The sequence below is a fragment of the Pelophylax lessonae genome (assembly GCF_965119305.1).
Source record: "Pelophylax lessonae genome assembly, chromosome: 8".
In the NCBI taxonomy this organism is placed as follows: Eukaryota; Metazoa; Chordata; class Amphibia; order Anura; family Ranidae; genus Pelophylax; species Pelophylax lessonae.
This window is the reverse complement of record NC_138775.1, coordinates 253,961,240-253,984,638: the sequence shown is the minus strand read 5'-3', so window position 1 is coordinate 253,984,638 and position 23,399 is coordinate 253,961,240. Positions and strand designations below refer to the sequence as shown.

The 23,399-nt window shown below is 44.3% G+C and overlaps 1 protein-coding gene across 1 annotated transcript in view; it reads left to right on the top strand.

Moving 5' to 3' along the window:
• Positions 1-22,970: 22,970 nt before the first annotated feature.
• The window catches only part of PRKACB (protein kinase cAMP-activated catalytic subunit beta), a 212,319-nt gene continuing 211,890 nt past the window's right edge, over positions 22,971-23,399 (top strand). The window contains exon 1 of the mRNA XM_082265317.1: positions 22,971-23,155. Coding sequence (XP_082121443.1) covers positions 23,110-23,155 — 46 coding nt within the window. The 5' untranslated portion in view covers positions 22,971-23,109. The remainder of the gene's footprint in view (positions 23,156-23,399) is intronic.

Genomic DNA, 23,399 nt, shown 5'->3' with positions numbered 1-23,399 from the left:
GGGGGGGGTACAAGCATGCAAACTTCACTGGCTGAATGCTTGTTCTAGGTCACTCACTAGGTAGTGAGAATATGATGAGGACATCTACCCCAGGGTTGGCGCCAACAAGTCCAGTAAAAGCAGTACCTTTATTACTATGGGGACAGATATTATTTAAAAAGGTACTGTGCCGGACAAACCATTGAACTGGTTGAAAATCTGATGGAACTGGGAGATTTTAGTTCACCAAAAATTTCCTGTGACCTTTCTGTGAAATACATTGTGCTACAAAAACCCCTATGGGCTTGTTCAGCCCTTGCAGACCCTCTGAAAAGTGATCCATGGTGGATCGTTTTCAGAGGTCTTTGACAGCCATAGCCGTCGGCAGTCATCATTGTGTTCTGCTGGCAAGAATGGCTTTTGGCCACACAAAAGGGCTGCGGGAGGGATTCCCCCATCAACACGGACCTTGTTGATTGGGGAATAAAGTCATTTTCCTTCCTTTCACCCATGGCAGAAGGAAATAAAATTGAATAATCTATGACTTGCCTAAACAGATTGCCCTTATTGGTAATTAGGAACTGGATTTGTCCCACTTTCTTAGTTTAGAAGAGTGGAGCAGGCTTTATGTCTGCACCACACGTTGTTTATTCCTCCATTACCACTATAATTGGAATTGTTTTGAATGCATATATATTTACACATTTTTATTTAATTTATTTCATTATAATGTATCTAATAAATATTTAGTTAAACATTGAATAAATATTCATTTAAATAAAAAATATACTTATTAAATATGCCTTTATTTTTATATTATTTTTTTATTTCAGTGTCACTTTTAATGCTATTCACTGATTATGAGTTTTGTTTTTATATATATATATATATATATATATATATATCGATTTTTGAAAGGTTGAGCAGGCTTTATGTCTGCATCACCCATCACCAATATAAATGTGCAAATATATATGCATACAAATAAATTCTAATTATACTGGTGATGGGTGATGCAGACATAAAGCCTCATCCACTTTTCTAAAATTGATATAGAAGAAAAAAAATCTCATGATCAGTGAATAGTATTAAAAGTGACACTGAAATAAAAAAAAAAAAGTGCATATTTATTAAATATATTTTTTATTTAAATTAATATTTATTCAATTTTAAATTAACTGAATGTTTATTAGATACATTATAATATAAAAAAAATTGTGCAAATATAGAAATTTACTTATAGCTAGTTTAATAAATATTAAATTAATTAAAAATGTAATAAATATTTATAAACTATTTTTAAGTGATTATTTATTTCATTAAATAAAAATAATAAATATTTATTTAATCATTTTGCACTTATTTTTTTCAATTTCAGTGCCACTTTTAAAAATATTTATCCACTGATTATGAAGTTTTCTAAATATATTTGTTTCCAGCAGCTTTTTTTGGTTTAAGTCTTGATATACAGCGCTGAGTTTTTCTATATATAAGGCTAATCCTGCTCCTAATTTCCGTAATTTGTGTCCCCCACTGAGTTTAATGGGGGATTTGAAAAATAAGATCACATGACCAAAAAATGAAGATGCTCGTCTAGCTGAAATCTTCATCTGAGTTTAATGGGGGATTTTGAAAATAAATCTGAAAAATAACTGTGACCAGAATCCTGACCCTGATTTGTAAATGAAGTCCAAATAATGTACAGTACTTCCTTGTCTCCAGAGGCAGAGGTGGGGGGTAGATATTTGTATTCACAATTGTCCACATTTTAGTCTTGCTAATATGACGAAATTGCTAAGAAAAACAACCAATTTGAAGAGCAACAACAAACAGGTGTTGTCACGACAACGTCTGAGCTAAGACTGGCCAGACCTGCTACTGGTCGTTGCTTATATAACGCTCCTTGCACTGTGACGTCATCACAAGGCTGTGCAATCGAGCTTTTTCCAGCAGCATCCTGATCGACTACTCTTGCCTAGATAGTCTTTGCTCTACAAGATTGCTGTGTCATTTGCTGGAAATTTAAAATGTAAACAGCGGGCTTTCTTTTGCAGATATAGATATACAGTAGCATACCAACAGGGGGGGGGGGCGGTCTGCGCCGGGTGCCACACATTAGGGGGGTGTCAGGGAGCACCAGGGTGACACCCGGGGCTGGCCGCCTGACTGCCTCCGCCGCTCACTGACACAGGAGCGCGGAGGAGGAGGAACTGTATGAAGCAGACAATGGGAGAGAGACTCACCATCACTCAATAGCCCTGAATACACAGCGGGCGCTGCCGGAGTTAACTGTGCTAGTTATTGAGAAGGCGATTGGTTGCTAGGACCCCCTATCAACCAATCACCTGCTCATTAACTAGCACAGTTAACTTCGACAGTCCCTGCTGACCGCTGTGTATAGTCAGGGCTAGTGAGTGACGGTGAGTCTCTCTCCTGTTCTCTGCTTTATACAGTTCCTCCTCCTCCGCGCTCCTCCTAATAAGGTAGGAGGGGGAGGGGCGTCTGCATTGTGTGTAGCAGCTGCCTCTCCTTCCAGTCTTCCTCTCAGTCTGTTACTGCAAGCGCAGAGCAGGGAGAGATAAAAACAGAAGGCTGGGGGGGGGGGGGGGTGATGTCCCACGAACTTTGAGAAACTGTGACAGAAAGCAGGAGTAATAGAAAGGATTAGATAGGGGAGGGGGAAGCCGCTGTACAGAAGCAGGAAAGTTGTACAGTATGCATGTATTCTGGAGCCAATCAGGAAGCACTAATAGTCGGAGCCTTCCCAACCTCACCTGCCCCGCCTCCTCCACTCTGTCACTGGGGGAATAGTACAACGCGCTGTGCAGGCAGGGGGCGGGGCTACCATCTACTCTACATGCGGGAACATAGCCGCTCTCTGTCTTACATTGGGCGGAATATTCCAGCAAACTGCACCCTCTTCCCACATTAAAACATTCTGCCCAGGGCAGCTTCCCTTCCTGCCCCCCCCCCCCCTAGTACTGGTCCTGTCCACAATACTTACCATTCCCATTCCAGTCTGTCTTGTAGTGTGAGCCATCGACTTTATAGCCGACACCAAAGCATCCAGCGGCCGCTCTAAAGCACCCGCGGAGAAAAGCTCGAGCCCTCTTCATTTTTGTGGGCTTCTTGGTTGGGGTATCTGCAGGCTGTGCAATACCTTCCATAGGTGGGCTTCCAGTGGTCTGTTTATCTTCGGTGTTAATGTAATAAACACCCTTTTTACACTGAAAAAATCTCATTCTGAAGAATAATTCAAGCACACTTGAAGTATTCAAGAAAAAAACGAATTACAATACAATTGAAGTAATTTAAATTGCTAGGATGAAATCAAAAGCAAAATATCGCCAGAGAAAAAAAAACACGTCTGCACTGTATGCTGACCACTCTGAGGACTGGCAGAATCCAACTGTCAACTGCCTTATATAGGGGCGGCTGACGACATCACAGTCATGTGACCTAACTGCTGTTGTTGTTTTTGGCACTCAGCCAATAACTGACATTTTTTTTTTTTTTTTAAAAGAAGTTTTCTCCTTTTGTATTAGCTTTGTGATTTCAGCCTCTGGGCTCAGTATACAAGTCTCACATAACAATATATATAAATAATGTAAAATGTACATTATTAATATATATATATTTATAATAAAATATATATATATATTTTTTTTTTTTATCAAAGTGACAGTTTTTTAAATTGATATTTAAAATTCACAGACCCATGGCTTAACCGCTTGCCGACTGCTCACAGTATATTTACTGCGGCAGTCAGCCCCTCACAGGCAGAGCGATGTAGGTCTACGTCGCTAGCCTGTTAGGCTCTGGGGAGCGAGCAATTTTTTTTTACCAAACATATGTAGCATAAAACAAATTGGCCGAAAATGTTAAAAAATTTAGATTTTTACATTTTTTTGGGGGGGAATTTTATATAAAAAAATGTGAAAAATATTGTTATTTTTGCAAAATTGTCGCTTTTTTTTGTTTATAGCGCATGATCAAAAAATCGCACAGGTGATCAAATACCACCAAAAGAAAGCTCTGTTTGTGGGAAAAAAGGACGTCAAATTTGTTTAGGTACAGCGTTGCACGACCGCGTAATTGTCCATTAAAGTCACGCAGTGCCGAATCACAAAATAGGCCCTGGTCGGAATGGGGGTAAAATCTTCCGGGGCTTAAGTGGTTAAATAAAGATCTTTTTTCCTATGTTAGCACTGTGAATTGAGTCTTATCACCTTGTTTAAAGCTTTCCAACAGGTCAGATATTTTCATACTTTCATTTCTGTACAGTGTAAATATATATATATATATATATATATTTATTTTTTTATTTTTTATTTTTGTGACTCGGCTCAGGTAATCCCATAGCAAGCTGCTTACTGTGGGGGCACCCAACAGGAGGGAGGGGCCAGGATCAGAGAATAGGGACCCGAGAAGAGGAGGATCTGGGCCATTCTGTGAAAATCCAACTGCATAAAGCAGGTGAGAAGGACAGGTTTGTTATTTTTATAGGAAAAAAAAAAAAAAAGAAACTTTACTATCACTTTAAACTGAGTGGGCTGTTTTAAGTGGTTATAATCCGTTACAGCAAACTCTTATGTTCCTTTTGGGATTGAGGCCTTACATAACTAAAAGCTGATCACTCCAAGCACCCCTGCCATTGCTAATGCTGGTTCTAGCTTGGATCAAAGCATGTATGCGAGTTACACACCTGTGGAATCCCTATTGTAACTGGAAACCACTGTAGTAGACACCGCTACTATAATGATCGCCGCCAGCTTCCTGGTCCCGCCCCGAGCCGCACTTATTGTGAACACAGGAAGTCACTCTCTCTGCACGGGCGCCATGCAGGAAACACTTAGCATGTTCTCAGCAAATGCAAAGCAGCGCTCTCCGATTGGACGAGGCAGAGCGGCTGTCTAAATATTTGACTTTTTACATTTTTTTTCTGATCTTCCAATATTTCTTTAGCAGTCTCAAACTCCGCCTCCTGACATCAGTCTGAGCTCTTTGTGTGCAGTCTAAACTCCAAACTATAATTACCATCAGTGCCTGTAATATGACACTATCAGAGCTGCAGACAGGAGAGGCTGATGGTATAATGTTGCATAAAAAAATGTTCTCTCTACTTTTCCTATGTCATGCTGGCAGTTGGGTGTGGATATTCCCAGTCTTCCTGATTTTAACTTTCAGCTGGTATGTAAGGGATGATGGGGATCACAGCAGATTACACATAGAGCTCAGTGATATCCACAGACACGAGGAACCGAGGAACTGCGACTGCCAGAGAGGTGGAGGTGTGAGCGTTCAGACCAATGCTGGTCAGTTTTAGTCTATGCTGAATAACCCCTTGTGGGAAAAAGCACCAGCTGGTCTTATAAACTACTAGATTCCATGTCATAAGGTGAGAGTAAAAGTGGAAGTCAAATCGCATCAGATCGCACTGTTACATTTTCAGCTTTGGGTGGAGTCGCACACAGGATTGAAGATAATTTTATCGGAACATTGGATATTTATATGTTTTTTGAGTGTGGAGGCAATTTTTTACATTTGTGATATTTCGGATTTGGGTGGAGCAGCACACAAGATAGATTTGATTCGAGTATGATTATCATGTCAACAATTCGATTCGATTCCGCAATGCATCACGATTACTATAATAGACAAGAGAAGGGCACACCGACCTTCTGCAATACCATAAAACATTTATTGGAAAATTGTTAAAACCACGTCATACATTATACTCACAAGAGTATGCTATATAAAAGCATAAAACCAATGGATTCCTTTAACTATTCAGAGACCGCAGGACCATTTTCCTTAATTAGGACAAGCAAACTTGAAGGTGTCCATATAGATAGGGCTAACGCGTTTCGAGGGAGAGCAACTTGGGATGGGGGCTGGGAGGGAAAGGGGCACTACAGGGTCCTGCAGTGCCAGGAAAACGAATGATTTTTTTTACCTATGAAAAGAAAAAGAAAACACATTAGGCTACGTTCACATGTGGGCGTAGCAGATCACGGGCAGAATCACCGTGATTCTGCCCGCGATCCGGAATCATTGCAAACCGTGGGACGCCTGTGCGATGCCTGTGATTTGTAGTGGCACCCCAAATGCTGTGCGGTAACGTCGCGCAAACAGATTCACGGGACGCATGACGCCCAAAAAAGGTACAAGAACTTCTTTTGGGCGTCATGCGTCCTGCAATTCTGTTTGCGCGATGTTACCGCGATTCGGCAGGCGGAAATCGCGGCAACATCGCACAGCGTTTGGGGTGCCATTGCAAATCACGGGCATCGCACAGGCGTCCCTCAATTTGCAATGATTCCGGATCGTGGGCAGAATCGCGGTGATTCTGCCCATGATCCGCTATGCCCACATGAACGTAGCCTAAAAGATCTCATACACCTTGAAGATTTTGTGTAGAACTATAGGTTACCTATGGCTGCAAAGGTTGCATAGATTAACGTGGAATGGTTTTTTGGCTAATGTTTTATTATATATATATATATATATTTTTTTTAAAGGTAAGTTTATTAGTGTTTGAAAAAGAAATAGAAAAAACAAAGCACAATATAGCATAGCACCGTACATATACAAAGCATTTCAGTAGTGTCAGTCCCGGTTCACATTAGTGCGGTGACAGAGATCGCATGTGATTTGGAGCGCACTGCTCTGAAAAACACATGCGATGTCTGTGCGATGCGAATTCAGCCATACAGATTGTATTGAGGCCTTTACCTTTGCTAAAGTCATATTTGATGAAACGCGTCAGCACTTTGCCTAATGGCACTTTTCCACTGCAAGTACCGGCTCGGCTCCACTCGGCCCTGCTTGGCTCGGTTTGGTTTTCCACTGCATGGTACCGCATGGTACGGTGTTGGAACGGTTCGGTATGGTTTGGTACGGTTTGCTTTTCCATTAAAGTAGTAAGTGGGTGGGATAACAACGATTCTCTGACCAATCAGTGACTAGTAGTGACAAACAGTCAAGGCTGCATGCAAAGGATTGTGGGATATGGTACCGGTACGGCCCTCTTGGAACCACAACCGAGGTGTTACTGTTTAAGCGAGCCGAACCGTTCGGTTCCATGCAGTGGAAAAACGCCAGCCAGGACCATGCCAAAGACTGCCTGATTCGTGTGTCTCTTACATACTGCTCTTGTTCCTGGATGATTGTAAGTGTATCCCTTATTATTTTTTTATAAAATCTTTTAAGCGGAGTTACACTATGTTTGCTTTGTTTTGGATTATCATTTTCATGTCATTTGGGGAATTAAGCCCCATACACATGTTGCGATTGTCGGCCGCAAATATTCGGCCGCCGACCGATCGGCCGATTGTAGGCTTGTTAGTATGATGCTTCCGACAGCCGACAGCGCATTTTCGGCCGAACAGAATCTGTCCTGCAGGCATTAAAATTTTTGTAGGCCGACACCAGAACGGCCGATTGTTCGCCAGTCAGTACAGATTTCGGCCGACAGACAGCAGATTTGCAAGACTGGGCCGACGATCGCTACGTGTGTACGGGGCTTAAGAGTCTTCATCCTACTTCATTCATCCTGTGATTGCAAAGCTGAACATCCTTGGCTGCAGCACTTATTTGGAGATCCACCTGTTACTTTATGAGCCCATCTGACCCATTTGTTATACGGCATTTTGGGTCCAGCCTTTCTGGGGAGCGCATATTTTTTGTTTGCTGTCAGTGTTGGGATCTAGCGTCCATTGTGACCACACACATCACCCTGGATTCCAATCTTCATGCTTTTCACTTGGGACTCTTATATCACTTTATTTTATAATTATTTGATTGTTTGAGTGGTTTTTCACAAATCATTTTTTCAGTTTATATACATTTGTTCTTTTAAACTTAGGTCAGTTGTGTGTGTTAGCTGCTATTTTTATGGTTAGCGCAGTATATCAAATTTTTTCTTTTTACATACAGATTGTATGGCTGAATTTGCATCGCAGTAACATAATTTTATGGTTAACTTTTTCATCATTTTTTTCTCCACAAACACAATGTGTGGGAGCGCTGGGGTTGATTTACTAAAACCAGAGTTCAAGAATTTGGTGCCGCTCTGCATAGAAGCCAATTAGCTTCTAGTTTTTTTTTTGTTTTGTTTTTGTCAAAGCTTAATTGAATACGCTGAAGTTAGAAGCTGATTAGCTTCTGTAGCACCAGATTTTGCACTCTCCAGTTTTAGTAAATCAACCCAACAGTGGGGGCCTGGCTTGGAGTGTGATGGAGTAGGACACACATGAGGAGAGCTCCGTCTGCACCAAATCCTTTACTCGATATCCTGGCCGTAATCCTGCTGTCCACTTGCTGAGTTTTGTTCCAGAGGGCATCCACCACCTGCACACCATACCCCTCGAAATTTGTCTGAAGGCAGCTCGAAACTCGAGAAATTTCGGCATATGGAGTGAGAGGCCCAAGGCGAAGATGGCGGCACCTCGACATACGACTCTGGACCTCTGGCTGCAGAAACAGCAGGACTGCTGGATGTGATCTCCATGTGTCAGGCAACCCTTACTACCCAGATCAAGGAGGTCAAAGTAGATATTTCCCTCCTGCACCAGGACTTCCACAAGCTCCGAGATTTGGTGACATGGATATGGAGGGGAAGACCCGCATTGGTAGGACGGAAAACCTGCTGAAGCCATTACAACCTAAGGCCTCTTTCACACGGCCGCTCCGGTGTTTTGTTCCGCTGCGGGACTTTTTTTTTTTTTTTTTTCACGGAGCGGATGACATTTGTGTCATCCGCTCCGTATGTCCGCATATCATCCCATCCGTTTGCAGATGATATGCGGACATAATGTAAATCTATGGGCATTGCGGATGTCAGCAGATGACACCGCTGACATCCGATTTTCCTTCCTTTCCGTTTTTTGAACGGAGGAAAAATAGGGTTCTGTTCCGTTCCAAAAAACGGAACAGAACTGAAAGGAAGAAAATCGGATGTCAGCAGATGATATTCCACTGACATCCGCAATGCCATTGACTTACATTATGTCCGTAAATCATCCGGAAAAAAAATAGGATGATTTGCGGACATACGGAACGCCCATGTGAAAGAGCCCTAACTGTGTTTTAGAAATAATAATAGAAATCTGTTTTTGGATACTGCACAGCAGCTGCAGTGAGGAGTCCTAGGTGCAGATTACTGGTGTAATGAATGCCCACAATCTGTCATGTGCATACAATCTAAGGTTCACAGTGAAAACAATAAAAATCTAACAGTTGTCTGAATTTGTGGCTCCCAAGCTTTTGTAGACTTGGAGATGCTTGCCTGGGATTTCCTACTGTTTACAGTTTATTCACTTTACAACCGCCCACCGCGGCAGGGCGGCCGCTCTGCGCTGGATCATGTACCTACTACGTGATCCCACATTTCCGGTCTGGGGCGCCGGAGACTCGCTCCCACTGTGATCAGACACAGCGGGGGCTGATCTGTGGGTACCACAGACTCAATGTCCGCCGGCACCTGCCAATCATTAGGCAGAGGCCCAGAACATCGATCTGCCTATGTATACAAGACAGATCGCCATTCTGTCAGTAGGGAAGGCATTGATCCTGTGTTTCTACAAAGCAGGAACATGGATCAATGTCTTCCCCTAGTAAAAGCACCTCCCCCACAGAACACAAGCAATGGCTAGGCACACAGTTAACCCTTTGATGCTGTTCCCCTCTATGTGTTTTTGGACATGTTTTTATAGACTTGCTGAAATAAAAGTAATTTTACTGGACATGCGGCCAACCAGAATTCTTTTTCGCTCATTGGAATCCGTGATGGATGGGGCCAGCACCTGGTCTGTGTGTTAGTGAAGGTGGAGATAGGAGACTAAAGCCCCGTACACACGTACGGATCGTCGTCATACAAACGTTCGTCTTTTCTCCCCGGGATGTCGGTGTCTGTTGAAAAGTGCAAAGACAGCACAAGGACAGCACAAGAATTTTGTCCGCAGACTTCAGCTGACTGCAGAAGTGATGTCATGTAATGGTTAACTTTCCCTGTGTTTTTTATTTTCTGAGCATGCCCAGTCTTGCAAATCTGCGGTCTGTCGGCTGATTTCTGTACTGACAGGCGAACAATCGTCCGTTCTGGTGTCCGCAGACAAAAATTTTCATGTTTGCAAGAAAGACTCTTGTCCGCGGATTGTGTGCAGACAGCTGTCGGAGGCACCATACTAACACGCGTACAATCGGCAGATCTTTCGTCCGCCGACGTTTGTATGACGACGATCCGTACGTGTGTACGGGGCTTGACATAGAGCGGTGTTCACACACATCTTAACCCTTTGATCACCCTAGGTGTTTAACCCCTTCCCAGCCACTGTCATTAGTACAGTGACAGTACATATTTTTAGCACTGATCACTGTATTAGTGTCACTGGTCCCCAAAAAGTGTCAGTTAGTGTCCCGACTGTCTGCCGCAATATCGTAGTACCGCTATCAGTCGCTAATCCCTGCCATTACTAATGAAAAATAAATAAATAAAAATATCCCATAGTTTGTAGACGCAATAACTTTTGCACAAACCAATCAATATACGCCTATTGGTATTTTTTTTTTTTTTTTACCGAATATATGTAGCAAAATACATATTGGCCTAAATTGATGAAGAAATTATTTTTTTTTCTTATAACAGAAAGTAAAAAATGTTTTTTTTCTTTTCCAAAATTGACGGTCTTTTTTTGTTTATAGTGCAAACAATAAAAACCACAGTGGTGTTCAAACGACACCAAAAAAAAGTTCTATTTGTGGGAAAAAAGGACATACATTTTGTTTGGGTACAGCGTCGCACGACTGCGCAATTGTCAGTTAAATTAACACAGTGCCGTATTGCTAAAAATAGCCTTGTTGTGAAGGGGGGTAAATCTTACGGAGGTCAAGTGGTTAAAGGGTATGGACACCCTGACAATAAACGTTTCCTATTTGTTCCAATTCGGTCATCTACTTCTAGAAAAAAAAAAAGCAAATTTTCTGGACTTTACTGGTACCAGAGAGGGACACCCACAAGAGAATATCATAAAAAAGATGTTTTATTACAAAAAACAATTGTTAAAAACATTCAACAATAATCACTAGTATAGGCCATCTCAACTATAACTGCATAATTAGATTTGCTGTACAGGCCAAGAGTTCGACACGTTTCACATCTCTAAGCTTCTTCAGGACCTTTTTATCTTGGCAGCAAAAAGAAATGGCCTAGCCAAAAAAAACACAAAATCAATATATAACAACATCATGACATATATAGCATTACATATCATCTGTGTCAACTTACACATCACTTAAAAGATATGCCAAGGAGATGGTGGTGAGGTATTAGCTGTCAGCCGCAAGCCTGCGTAGTTTGGTAGGGCCACACTTGGAGAATTTCAAAGACAATGCTTGGAGGTGAGAGTGATCATCAAGTCTAACTATAGATAACCAAAAGTCAGGGGACCAAAAACCAACGCCATAGTAAATAACTGAATCCACTCAGACAGCATAGTGTTCCCAAAAAAACAACTTACTTAAAGCGGTAGTATCCCGGTTTTTGACACTTTTACCTACAGGTAAGCCTATAATAAGGCTTACCTGTAGGTACAATTGATATCTCCTAAACCGGCACGGTTTAGGAGATATTTGCAGTGCATGCAGCAGCTCACGCGAGTGGCGCATGCGCTCTGAAAGTCCGGGGGGACCTTCACTTTTCCTTGCCGGGAGCTTGCCGGAAGTGATGTCATCGCGGCTCCGGCCAATCACAGCGCCGGAGCCGCCGAACCCGGAAGAGACACCGAGGGATCATGGCAGCGCCCGCAGCGATGTCCGGGGGTCCGTGTCGGGGGTTTGTGCTAAGGTAAGTAAGCCATAATGAGCTAGTATGCGATGCATACTAGCTCATTATGCCTTTGTCTTGCAGGTTTTTTTTTTTTTCGGGTTTACAACCGCTTTAATAGTAAATCACAAGGTAAGCCCAATCAATATGAGCAATACAGATATCACATCATGTTCTTATACTGTACATTTGTTTTTCCTCAGAGCCAACAATGGTGAACTCCTGCAAAGGCAGTCTAGACTTGGGGACCACGTAATGTAAGCAGGGGGAGTACAAAGGCAGATATACTGTACCATCAAAAGTGTATTTTCTATAAGAGTAGTTGATATTTGGAATGGACCTCCAGCAGAGGTGGTGAGTCAGTCAACAGTTACCCCTGTACACAGGTATGAAAAGTCACACCTATGCGTTTTTTAGTGCATTTTGCAGAAATAAACTACAGTCCATTTAACATGGTTTCCTGTGGTACATGTTCACATCTATGCGTTTTTCAGCTGGCGCGTTATTGGAGAGTCAGGGACTTTTTTTTCCCATAGCAGATTGCATTTTGTGTTTAATAGACTTCAATGGACCCGCACCAAAAACACAAGTGTTGCGATTTTTTTTACTCTTTAACACACTGTGTATACCTGGTTGCTAAGGAGTGGGCCAAGAAGCCGGCTGCAGCATCCTTAACAACCGATGAGTCATCAGCTGTCAGCGGGATTCTCTGCTGACAGCTGAATGGTCTTCCCCGCTGACAGCTGAATGTAAAAAAAAAAGATATGCTGGCAAAAAAAAATCCCACCCCAAATCCCCCTGCCCCAAAGCACTTTGTCTCCATGTTGATGGGGGAAAAGGGCCTCTTCCCCACAACCCTGGGCTGTGGTTGTGTGGGTCTGCAGGTGGGGGCTTATCAGAATCTGGAAGCCCCTTTAACAAGGAGGACCCCAGATCCTGCCCCCCTTTCTATGTGAATATGTGAAAGTATGGGGTACATACATAGTACCCTTACCCATTCACCAAAAAAGTTTAAAAGTGAATAAAGACAGTACAAGAGTTTTTGACAAGTCCTTTATTAAATAATAAAAAAAAACAATGTCCTCGATGTAGATCCTCATGAATGATGATAACCGACACCACTGCTGGACCCAAAATTAGATAAGAAAAAAGCTCTGCACGTGACGAACGCTCCCGCGGTCTGCCTACCCCGCCGTGTGACATTACTTAAATAGCTATGGAGCGGGCCACCTGGGGACATCACCTAGTGGCACCGCCCCACCCTGTGATGTCACTGGTGCATGCTGGGCCACTGACGTTAATGGGGTGGGTTTCCTAAAGGCAAATAGACTGAGCACTTTGCAAGTGCAGTTGCAGACCTTAAAGCGGATTTCCGGCCACGAAAACATTTTTTCAATAAAAATACCCCCGGGACAGTCAGGGCTAGTACATTCCACAATGGATAGCCTCTGTATTGTCCCGGGTCGCACTTACCTTTTAAAAGAAATACTTGAAAATTTCTTCTCCAGCGCTGCCATCTCGGATGTGGGCAGCTGAAGCCAGCGCGTCCTCTTCTGTGTCCTCTTCTCCCAGAATGCACCTGCACTGGCCCCGCTCGTCACTTCCGGTGCGGGCGTGTCATCCCTCCACAGCTTCTGGACATGCCCAGAAGCTGTTTAGCAGGGAATGACGCGCCCACACCGAAAGTGACGAGCGGGGCCGGTGCAGGCACATTGATTCCTGGGAGCGATGACGTTCAGCTCCCAGGAATCAATGCAAAGAGGAAGTGACGGCGCGGGCCGCAGCCACAGAGGGAGGAAGTGGAAGAAAGGTGAGTATTTCTTTCTACAATAACAAGGTAAGTAAACAAAAAAAAAAAATCGTAACTATCCATTTCTTTTTCAGGTGACCAAAAGCAAGAGGATGGCCACAAAATCGACTATGTTAATTTTGTGGCCGAAACTCCACTTTAATAAATGTTGTAAAGCTCTGCTGATTTCCATCATCCAATCATGTGCAAGCCATAATAAAAAAAACAACTGCACTTGCAAAGTGTCAGTCTATTTGCCTTTAGTAAACCTTCCCCCAGTGGACCATTTGGCTTTTTTATTCTGATGTCACTCTTCTGTGTTTCTAATGCCTCGTTTCCACTGAGCGGAACGGTTCGGATCGGTTCGGTACGGTACGCTATTTTTGGTGTTTCCATTATGAAAGTGGCCCATACAACCGAACCAAACCGCACCATTCGTGGTCCTCCTTCAGATGTAGGGCCATAGGAAATGGTACGGTACGGTTAGGGCGGAGCTACTGGTGTCACACGATACATTCCACTGATTGGTGGACAGGAAAACGTCACTGCTGTCGTCAAACGGAAGCGCAGCTCAGTCCAGATATAGGAGAAGGATGCCTGCAAATAACAGCAGGGTCTGGTCAACTCAGGAACTATCCACTTTCCTTACTATAATTGCGGACAGTGTTATTCAGAGTGAGCTTGATGGATCAGTGAGGAATGAAAAGGTGTATAAAGATATTTCCCAGCGGATGGCAGCCGAGGGATTTGAACGGACGTCGGGTCAGTGTAGGGCAAAGCTTAAGAAGCTTAAAGGCCAATATAAAAAAATTAAGGATGCCAACAGCTGTAGTGGAAACAGTCGAAGTACTTGGAAGTGGTACGATGCCATGGACGCCATTTACGGGCATAGGCCAGCAAACCAAGGCAGGGAAGGAGGTCTGGACTCTGCATCTTCACCTGCATCTGCACTTCTCGAATCCATGATAGATCCTGTTGGTAAGTTTTATTTTTTTTCCTGCTTGGCATTGGCTTTCCCTATGCTAACCATTTAAAAAAAATAACTGCACAAAACCATTAACTTTGCACCAAAAATGTAATTGTATTTGTGCAGTGGACTGAAAGAAAATGGTAGGGAGTAGCGCTGCACTGTTTTGTATAATTAATGAAAAATGCGTGACTGGTGTTTTGCTTAATTAGTATGGGCTTGATAATATCAATGGGGGCTGAATATGCATAAAAATACTATTAAAGGCTATCATGCATGATTTCAAGCAGCCACAGTGCACTTTAACCAAGTAAAGTTAATCTCAGAATGGATAGGGAAATGTACTGTCTGTATAAACCAGCCCCTATTTTTGAGAAAAAAGACAACTGTAGAAAAGATAATGGAGATTTCTGATGCTCTCATTGTACCTTAGCCTTTAAACTGATATAGTTCCATTATTTTTTATTTAAATACCTGTACAGAAGAGTATAGGCATCTCATTTTTTTACCCACTCTGCATCCCATTGTTTACTACCTGATGATAACTGCCATAAGATAGTACACTGTGTCTTCTTCTCGTTTGTGTATAAAACCCTTGATATGTGCATTTTCAGATACTGTGGATGGACTCTCCAATGATACCTCTAACTTTTCAGACGATGGTCCATCGACATCTTTCAGCAGCACCAGTACGATTGTGTCAACACCAAGCCTACCACAGAGTACGCCAAATGCACCACGTCACACAGGTAAGACATTATGATCAGAGTGAAAGTTATAATTGTGCATTTTCTTAAATCAATATTCTGGTATTTTGTATATTCCAGGTGAAAGGAGACGGTTGCAGCTGGATCTGCGCACAGTTATTGATGATATGAGGGCAGTAGAGGAAAGACAACAGGAAAGGATGGAGACCCTTTCTGAGCGGTGGTTTCAGGCACTGCGTCAGGATGCCCAGGAAGCTATGCGCCAGGAGGCTGAGATTGCCCGGCAGCAGATGGAGCAGTTGTCTACCTTCAACCAGGCCTTCCTTGGTGTCCTAGGGCAGCTTGTTCAAGTGCTGGGAGCCAGTCGTGATCCCAGGCCACCGCCAAGGCAATAGTGCCTGTCAGCCAGCACAGGACCTGTACCCTTTGTTTTTTGGTAATTTTTCAGTTTTGTTTTGTAAAAATGTTTTATTTTTTTGAATTCTTACTTGTAAGAAAATATAGAAAGAATATTTTTGTTGCTGAATAAAAGAGATTTTATAAGAGACTTTGGGTGTGTCTGATTCATTAATGTAAAACTTTATTAAAACTTTAAAACAATCATGGTAAAAAATTAGGTGTTGAGGTGACGCATCAGAGCCTGACGTATTTCATTGCACTCATCTTCAATATCCTGTGCTATTACCCTTACTGGCTCTTCTGCAGACGTATTCCAATCCTGGTGGAAGTCTTCTCCATGACTTTCACAAAGATTGTGAAGAGCACAGCAAGTAAGCACCATGGATTTGACAAGTTGAATGTCACTGTCATTCCTCTTCATAAGACACCGCCACCTACCTTTAAGTCTTCCAAAAGCATTTTCAACTACGACCCGTGCCCTGGATGTTTTCTTGTTGTAGGTTTGTTGTTCTGGTGTCAGGCGGCCATTGTCAGGAAATGGTTTCAGGAGCCAATTTTGTAAAGGGTAGGCAGAGTCCCCGAGCACATAATAGCCAACATTCACCCCCCAAATGTTCTTAGTGGAAAGAGGGTACAGCCCTCCCTGCCCAACCCAATCCCAAAATGTGGACAATCGTAGAACCCGAGCATCATGCAAACTCCCAGGTTTTCCAACATTCACACTCCAGAATAGTCCTTTTCCATCCACCACTCCCTGGAGGATGATGGAATGCCAGCCCTTTCTGTTGAAGTAGTCAGTGTGGTATTCTTGTGGTGCTATTATTGGTATGTGTGACCCATCAATAGCACCAACACACTGTGGAAGACCCCACCTGTTTTCAAAGTAGTCAGCCATGTCTTTAAGCTTTTCCCTGTCTGGAAAATGAACAATTTCAGGAGCTAGCGATGTGCAGACAGCCTTACAGAAGTCCTGCACACAACGGCACACTGATGATTTACTGACACCAAAAAGATGACCTATACTTCTGTATTCACTGTTGGTAGCCAGCTTCCACAGTGCAATGGCTACTCTTTTCCTCACTGGCAAACTGGCTCGGAAGTTTGTGCTTTGCTTCTCCATCGCTGGACGTAGCCTTGCACAAAGGTATGAAAAGGTTTCCTCCGACATTCGGAAATTGTGCACCCACTGTGTGTGTGTGAATCCTGGGACGGTCACATCCCACCACTCATTGGCACGGGGGAGAGCCCAAATGACTGGTCGGCGGCGCTGCTTTGACAAAAGGAGAAGCATCTTTAAAAGAAGAAAACGCAGATGTTACCATATCACAAATAATAAAAACATATTAATACAACATACTATATTTTACAAGGTCAGATAGCATCATGTATAAAAGTGAGCAATGAGTACACATTGCAAGTATTACACCTTATACATAAATAAAAAAATACAGAATCTGCAAAGATCTAATATAAGATGGGAAGGATATACAGTACATTATGTATTCAACAACATACATGTTGCACACGTATGTAAACATGCACATTTGAAGTATTACACCTTATACATAAATACTCATTATACTACTAATGATTTGTTATGCATTTGATTTAATACTTCAAATGTGCATGTTTACATACGTGTGCAACATGAATGTTGTTAAGTACATATGTACTGTATATCCTTCCCATCTTATATTAGATTTTGTCATATTCTGTATTATTTTACTTTTTAATACGGGTAGAAATAAATGACAATTGGCATAATGTTGCTTACCCTATAACGCTGCCGTCTTTGTCTTTGCCGCACAAAGGTGTACTTCTCCTCCTGACTCAAGACCCAAGCCAAAAGTTTTCTTCTCTTTTCTGCTGTGTTTCGCTTTGCCGCTCGTAACCTTCTCTCACACTGTGTGGCATGTATTTTGATTACTAAGAACCAAAAGCCAAGTAGAGCAAAGACGAGCTGCTGGATGACCTCCATTGTAGTTGTTGTTGTAGCGTCACGTCTGTTGTCGCACTAGTGTGACGCCACGCCGCAACGCTAGGCATTTGGTGTACGCCCCGCATGGACCCTAGAGGTCCGACTTCCAGTGGAAACGCTCAACTGAATAGACCGGACCATTATCAGCCTGCCGATCTGTCCCGATCCGAACCGTTCCGCTCAGTGGAAACGAGGCATTAGTGCAAAAATAATTGTGGATCATTTTGGAATTCTTATAAGCTGATTACTTCCTGTGCCCTCTGCCTGTGCTGCACTCCCATCATTTACATTGTTCTCAGCTGTCTTCAAGAACTACAGAACACCTCTCTTCTATATCATGAAAAGAGGGGGGGGGGTTACTGTAGTCCTGTCCAGTGGTGACAATGCTTCTTCTGCATACAGTACAGTGAGTGAGCCTGGATTTTCCAAGTGAAAAATAAAAGGAGAAAAAGCCTGGAAAAAGAAGTTGAGTTAATCTCCTAATTTATAATAAAAAAATGGAAGGCGAAAATGTAAGGTGCTGGTCATATAATTTGGGATTTTCTTTTGCTTTCACTTTTGATGATAATAGTAAACAGGACAATTATAGAGGATGAATCTCCCTAACAGAGGCACAGACAGCAAAAAAACTGACAGGGGTTCTAATTCTTCTCCACTCTATCCACCACTAAAAAAAAGTTTTCTCTTCAGTTATACTTTAATCAGAGAGTCCCTACACTGCAAGGAAGACATTTGTAAATCTCACAGGCAGGCAGCAAATCCAAGAACAAGGTTTAAAAAAAAAAAAAAAAAAAAAAAAGGTAATAACCATGCAAAGGGAAATACCAACCAATCAGATTCCTTCTTTAATTCACGTATTATAGTCACAGTAAAGCCCCGTACACACGCAACGATTATCGGCCGACCGGTCGTCTGTCTTTTGTCCAGAGTTGTGTTTTGTTGGTTGGAATGTGCCTAGACTGCACACAAATTTTCTCGCCCGACAAAATTCTACTTCAGAAGTGATGTCATGTGTTGGTTTGCTTTCTTTGTGTTCTCTCTTCACTGAGCATGCCCAGACTTGCTCATTAGATTTTTCCCTGTCTAAATCCTTACTGACTGCACGAAAATCGGCCGTGTTTTGACGGCGGACAAAAATTTTATAGCATGCACACCAGATTTTTTTCGGCCGAAAAGTCGGAGTCGGTTGTCGGAAGCATCATACTAACAAGCCGAAAATCGGCAGAACGGTCCTTGGACGAAAATTCCCGGCTGAATTTCTACTCGTGTGTACGAGGCTTAAGATAGTTTAGTTGCTGACTTGCTTACTTTATAGGGGTGAGCATAATCATGGGTTCTGCTCACCCAACAAATTAAATTTAAAATACTAACAACATCTTACAAAGCCATCCACAACTTAGCCCCCAGCGACATCACTAGCCTAGTCTCAAAATACCAACCTAATTGTTCTCTTCGTTCCTCTAAAAACCTCCTGCTCTCTAGCTCCCTTGTCACCTCCTCCCATGCTCGCCTCCAGGACTTTTCCAGAGCCTCTCCAATCCTATGGAACTCCTTACCCCAATCTGTCCGATTATCTCCTACTCTATTAGCTTTTAGACGATCCCTGAAAACCCTCCTCTTCAGAGAAGCCTATCCTACCCACACCTAACAACTATACTTCCATTGTCTCCATCAGCTCATCCCCCACAGTTATTGCCTTTTGTTTCACTTGACCCCCCTTCTACACTGTAAGCTCTAACGAGCAGGGCCCTCTAATTCCTCCTGTATTGAATTGTATTGTAACTGTATTGTCTTCCCTCACATTGTAAAGCTGTTGGCGCTATATAAATCCTGTATAATAATAATAATGTGTTATGCCCCATACACACGTGCAGATTATCTGCAGACTTTTGTCTGCAGACTTACCTTTTCTATGTAGTGCAAGGGCCTTCCCGGATTGCATACAAATTGAAAGTGTTTAGGTTTGACCTCATATTATATAGTTTTGGTAAGTCTGCAGACAAAAGTCTGCAGATAATCTGCACGTGTGTATGGGGCATAAGACTAATGCCTGCAGGAGGAGCTGTTGGATGAGTAGTAGAAGTAAACAAGAACTATAGGCGCACACTGCGGGTCGCTGTCATTGTAAGTTGCACAGACAGAAGCAAATGTTTTTTCAGCCGCAGTACAGAGTCATTCAGCTCAGTGGAAATCATCAATCAAAATAATATACTGAATGCTGTATTCTAAAATATGTAAAGCGCTGTGTAAATGGTCAGTGCTGTATAAGTGAATGCAATAAATAAATAAAGTTAGGAAGAATGAAAACTATAGGTGATGATGCAATTATCCAAATTATCCAGTAGGTGGCGGCAGATCACTTCCTATATTACATTGGTGAGCATGTGAGGACAAACAGAACAGAGAGAGAGAAGACTTTCCATTCTTTTATTTTACAGAGCTCACTATCCTTCCTCCTGCTTTCTTACAAGCATTATACCCAAATGTACGGTTAGACAGTTAATATCTCAGTGAGATGTTGTGTTGGAAGAAGAGGCCAGAGCTCCTGCAGATGAGGAAAGTGTCCTAAGATACGTCCTGTCCCCTGACCAACTCTCCGACTTCAGAGACAACTGCGGACAATGTGGAGGCCGAGAAGAAAATGGAAGAGATCATTTTGGAGGCTGACGTCAGTGTGGAGATGTGTTTGGAGGCCAGGGGAGTGAACAGAAGAAATGTGGTTGGAGGCCAGGGGGTGACCAGAAGAGATGTAATTGGAGGCTGAGGACAGAGGAGACGCCTGAGAATGAATGGAGATGTAGGTGGAGGTTAAGGATGGAGGAGAGGCCAGGGAATGAATAGAGATGTAGTTGGAGGTTCAGTACAAAGTAGGGGCCTGGGTTCGGTTGGAGGAGAGGCCGGGGAATGAATGGAGATGTAGTTGGGGGCTGAGGACAGAGGAGAGGCCGGGGAATGAATGGAGATGTAGTTGGGGGCTGAGGGCGGGGAATGAATGGAGATGTAGTTGGGGGCTGAGGACAGAGGAGAGGCTAGGCTCGGTGCGGTTGAGGACAGAGTAGAGGCCAGGGAATGAATGGAGTTGTAGTTGGAGGCTGAGGACAGAGGAGAGGCCGGGAATGAATGGAGATGTAGTTGGAAGCTGAGCACAGAGGAGAGGCTGGGCTCGGTTGAGGACAGAGTAGAGGCCTGGAAATAAATGTAGTTGGAGATTGAGGATGAGTAGAGGCCGGGGAATGAATGGAGATGTAGTTGGAAGCTGAGCACGAGGAGAGGCTGGGCTCGGTGCGGTTGAGGACAGAGTAGAGGCCAGGGAATGAATGGAGTTGTAGTTGGAGGCTGAGGACAGAGGAGAGGCCGGGGAATGAATGGAGATGTAGTTGGAAGCTGAGCACAGAGGAGAGGCTGGGCTCGGTGCGGTTGAGGACAGAGTAGAGGCCGGGAAATAAATGTAGTTGGAGATTGAGGATGAGTAGAGACTGGAGAATGAATCTAGATGTAGTTGGAAGCTGAGCACGAGGAGAGACCGGGGAATGAATGGAGATGTAGTTGGAAGCTGAGCACGAGGAGAGGCCGGGGAATGATTGGAGATGTTGGAGGCTGAGGATGGAGGAGAGGCCGGAGAATGAATGGAGATGTAGTTGGAAGCTGAGCACGAGGAGAGGCCGGGGAATGAATGGAGATGTAGTTGGAGGCTGAGGATGGAGGAGAGGCCGGGGAATGAATGGAGATGTAGTTAGAGGCTGAGGATGGAGGAGAGGCTGGAGAATGAATGGAGATGTTGGAGGCTGAGGATGGAGGAGAGGCTGGAGAATGAATGGAGATGTAGCGAGAGGCTGAGGATGGAGGAGAGGCCGGGGAATGAATGGAGATGTAGTTGGAAGCTGAGCACGAGGAGAGACCAGGGAATGAATATAGATGAAGTTATAGGTTGAGGATGAGGATGGAGGAGAGGCCGGGGAATGAATGGAGATGTAGTTAGAGGCTGAGGATGGAGGAGAGGCTGGAGAATGAATGGAGATGTTGGAGGCTGAGGATGGAGGAGAGGCTGGAGAATGAATGTAGATGTAGTTAGAGGCTGAGGATGGAGGAGAGGCCGGGGAATGAATGGAGATGTAGTTGGAAGCTGAGCATGAGGAGAGACCAGGGAATGAATATAGATGAAGTTATAGGTTGAGGATGAGGATGGAGGAGAGGCCGGGGAATGAATGGAGATGTAGTTGGAGGTTAAGGACAAAGTAGATGCCGGGCTCAGCTCGGTTGGAGGCTGAGGACGGAGGAGAGGCTGGGGCATAAATAGAGATGTAGATGGAAGCTGAGCACGGAGGAGAGGCCGGGGAATGAATATAGATGAAGTTATAGGTTGAGGCTGAGGACAGAGTATAGGCCGGGGAATGAAAGGAGATCTAGTTGGAGGTTGAGGACAAAGTAGGGGCCAGGCTCGGTGCAGTTGGAGGCTGAGGACAGAGGCTGAGGGTGGGGAATGAATGGAGATGTAGTTGGGGGCTGAGGACAGAGGAGAGGCTGGGACTGGTGTTGTTGAGGACAGAGGAGAGGGCGGGGAATGAATGGAGAAAGGGCATCATTCACCGAGCTACCCTAGGGTATGCAAGGTGGTGACGAAGGGAAAAACCTACCTGATTAGATTGTTGGGACAACCCCCAATATAGACATAAACTGTGCCAGAGATGGAGGCTGAGAAGGTCCATAGAAGCACCACAACCAAACCTACTTCTAAACTTTGCCCATTTGTTGGGTATCTCCCACAAGTTACACCGAATCTGAAAAAGTAAAAACCCTGCAGAGACTTGTAACCTATTTCCAGTGAACAGTTGTCACACCCCTTCCCGGGTGCGAAGCCGGGGAATTAATGGAGATGTAGTTGGAGGAGAGGCCGGGGAATGAATGGAGATGCGGTTGGAGGCTGAGGACGGAGGAGAGGCCGGGGAATGGTTTGGAGGCTGAGGACAGAGGAGAGGCTGGGCTCGGTGCAGTTGGAGGCTGAGGACGGAGGAGAGGCCGGGAAATGAATGAATATGTAGTTGGAGGCTGAGGCCGGGGAATGAATGGAGATGTAGTTGGAGGCTGAGGACAGAGGAGAGGCCGTGGAATGAATTGGAGGCTGAGGACGGAGAAGAGGCTGGGCTCGGTGCAGATGGAGGCTGAGGACAGGCCGAGAAATGAATTGGAGGCTGAGGACTGAGTAGAGGCCGGGGGGTCATGCAGTCCCCAGCGGGGTCACGCTGGCCGTAGGCAGGGTACCGGAGGGAGTGGTCACGCTCGGCGTCTCCCGTAACAACGCCCCGCCCCTTCGTCCGTGCTGTCGGGCCGCTGGAACGTCACTTCCGGTGGAGCGCTTCTAGACGTGTGGCGGAGGCGGCGGCTGGAGCGGAGAGTAGAGACGGACAGAGCCGGGAAGCGGCCTCCCCCCAGCACACAGCGCCACCCCCCGCCCCGAGTCTCCCAGCCATGGGCAACGCCGCCACCGCCAAGAAAGGGAACGAAATCGAGAGCGGTGAGTGCGGCCTGAGAGGCCCAGAGACCCCGGGGGGAATGGTTAGGAAATACTGAGGCTCCAGGGACACACACAGGCCGGAGGAGGGGGGTCAGGTCACTCTGAGGACAGCAGCCGTTGCCTATAGCAACCTGTCACTGCTGCCTTATGCTGGAGAAGCTGACTGGTTACCATGAGCAACGACATCACTCTCCATACACCATCCTCACAGGGGGCAGAGGTGGAGTGTTGCCCATAGCAACCA